Source organism: Loa loa, assembly GCF_000183805.2.
Source record: "Loa loa unplaced genomic scaffold supercont3.186, whole genome shotgun sequence".
Classification (NCBI taxonomy): Eukaryota; Metazoa; Nematoda; class Chromadorea; order Rhabditida; family Onchocercidae; genus Loa; species Loa loa.
In genome coordinates, this window is record NW_018108366.1 from 39,165 (window position 1) to 41,173 (window position 2,009).

Genomic DNA, 2,009 nt, shown 5'->3' on the forward strand with positions numbered 1-2,009 from the left:
GAAATTGATTTAAAGGCATTCTTGCAGTTTCTATCACTGTGCATTTCAGTGAACTCCTCCGGGATTTCTTCTGGATCAAAATATGAAAAGAAAGATAAAAAATAAAAATAGAAAACAAATCTCGTCTGTTTTCCACTTAGCACAGCTGATCTCGTTGTCGCCGTTACTAAAGCATCGGTTAACTCTCGTTGTCGCCAATACATTAATTCTCATCAAGGGAACGATTAACCGGTCAAGAACCATTGTCATAAATAAGTAATTGTAAAACTTGGTTTGTACATTCGGACTTAAATCATTTTCAATAAATGTATATATATAGAGAAAGAATATAAATTGTACATGTCAAGAAGTGAACAAGTAAACATTCTATTAATTACATATTGTAAGAATTTTGTCTAAACAAAGAAGAAAAAAAATCAGCCATCTTTTATTTATTATTTTGATTTTATCCCCACAAAACAATTAATATTTTTGATTATTTTATCAATAAGTAACAATTTGCAAAGAAATGATAACAATTTATGCAAATAAGAAAGGAAACGTTAATTTATATTTGTCAGAAAAGATTATTCAATTGATTGTTGCAATCCTTTTTAATTGCATTTTTAATTTTTTTGTCGTATAAATCTGAAAATTTTATTAAATATATGTATCATTCACAATATGAAACTTAAAAACTACAAATGGTAATTCAATAATTTATGAATATTTTATTCAATTCATATTTAATTTCTCTCTCTCTCTCTTTCTCCTTTCCTTCATATGTTTATCTTTTAAAACCATCATAATATGTTTACCATTTATATTTCCATTCAAAATATCATTTTACAATTTTGTCATAAATCTAACAAATCAAACTATCATTCTTAAGCTAAATGAAATTATTAAAAAAAAAATAGATTGGATTAAATGGACAAATGAATTTATTTTCTATCTGTTATTAAATCTTAGTCGCTTATTTGATTCTGTCGTAACTGATTACTTTGTCAATGATCTAGAGTTAATGACCAAATAATATAAAACAATAATTAAATGATTAAAATGCGAATAATTTCTCCTTTAAATTATTTCAATTTTTATTCTATCATTGTCTTTTGAATTTTTTTCAGCCAATTTTATTAATTAGCAAACAAAATTATAAAACTATTTCCATTTTTTGATTAAGTTGTCTGCGCTAATTACATTAAATTGTATCAAAAAAGCAATAAAAGTATGATATTTTACGATGCTAAAATTCTTGGCGCTAATTTGTGAGGCATATATGAAATGAAATGTAATTAAAGAAAATTGAAATTTTACTAAAACCAAAAAAAATTTCTGCTTTTATTTGCAGATAATAAATTTATACACTCAAATGCTGCTTATCCGATTATTATTTGTTAGTAACTACTTGCTTCATTAAGAATTGCTTACCCAATAAAATTTCCGACAGCTTTCAAAGGACAAAAACGTTTCACATTAAATGACATCATTTTAATTAATGACAACATTTTAAAATAATTACCAATTCGCTTACCTTGTCACGTCCTGTGAATAAATTCTTGGTGATATTTATTTTCATCACTTCTTCTCTAAATTTATAAATCTATAATATTTTTTGAAAATATCAATGAATTATTAAATTTGACAATAATATTTGATAATAATGCTTATATTTAAAGATCGCAGTTACTGTATTTTTCATCATCATCATCATCAATGATTATCATCATTAATGATGATAATCAATCATTGGATAAATTATTGAGAAGCTCTACACATAGAAGGATTTTCGAAATTTTGTTTTTCTAATAACTTATGAATTTTGTTATAGCAAACTTTATAATGTTAGAGAGAAATGATTAAGGAAATATATATATATATATATGTACGACAGATAGTCTTTCGTCCCTTATTTAGTGCAATTTAGGTAACTGAAAGAAAAAAAAATCGAAAAATTAAATACTGCTAAATTAAAATTAAGCTTATTGTCTTTATGAAATAGAAAATATTTTTTTTTAAAAAAAAAA

The 2,009-nt window shown here is 24.0% G+C and overlaps 1 protein-coding gene across 1 annotated transcript in view; it reads right to left on the reverse strand.

Moving 5' to 3' along the window:
* Positions 1 to 535: 535 nt before the first annotated feature.
* Positions 536 to 2,009, reverse strand: part of LOAG_13970 (hypothetical protein) — a 3,268-nt gene continuing 1,794 nt past the window's right edge. The window contains exons 5-6 of the mRNA XM_020448746.1: positions 1,517 to 1,571; positions 536 to 627 (exon numbers count right to left, since the gene is read on the reverse strand). Of these exons, the coding sequence (XP_020301133.1) occupies position 1,571 (1 nt within the window). The 3' untranslated portion in view covers positions 536 to 627; positions 1,517 to 1,570. The remainder of the gene's footprint in view (positions 628 to 1,516; positions 1,572 to 2,009) is intronic.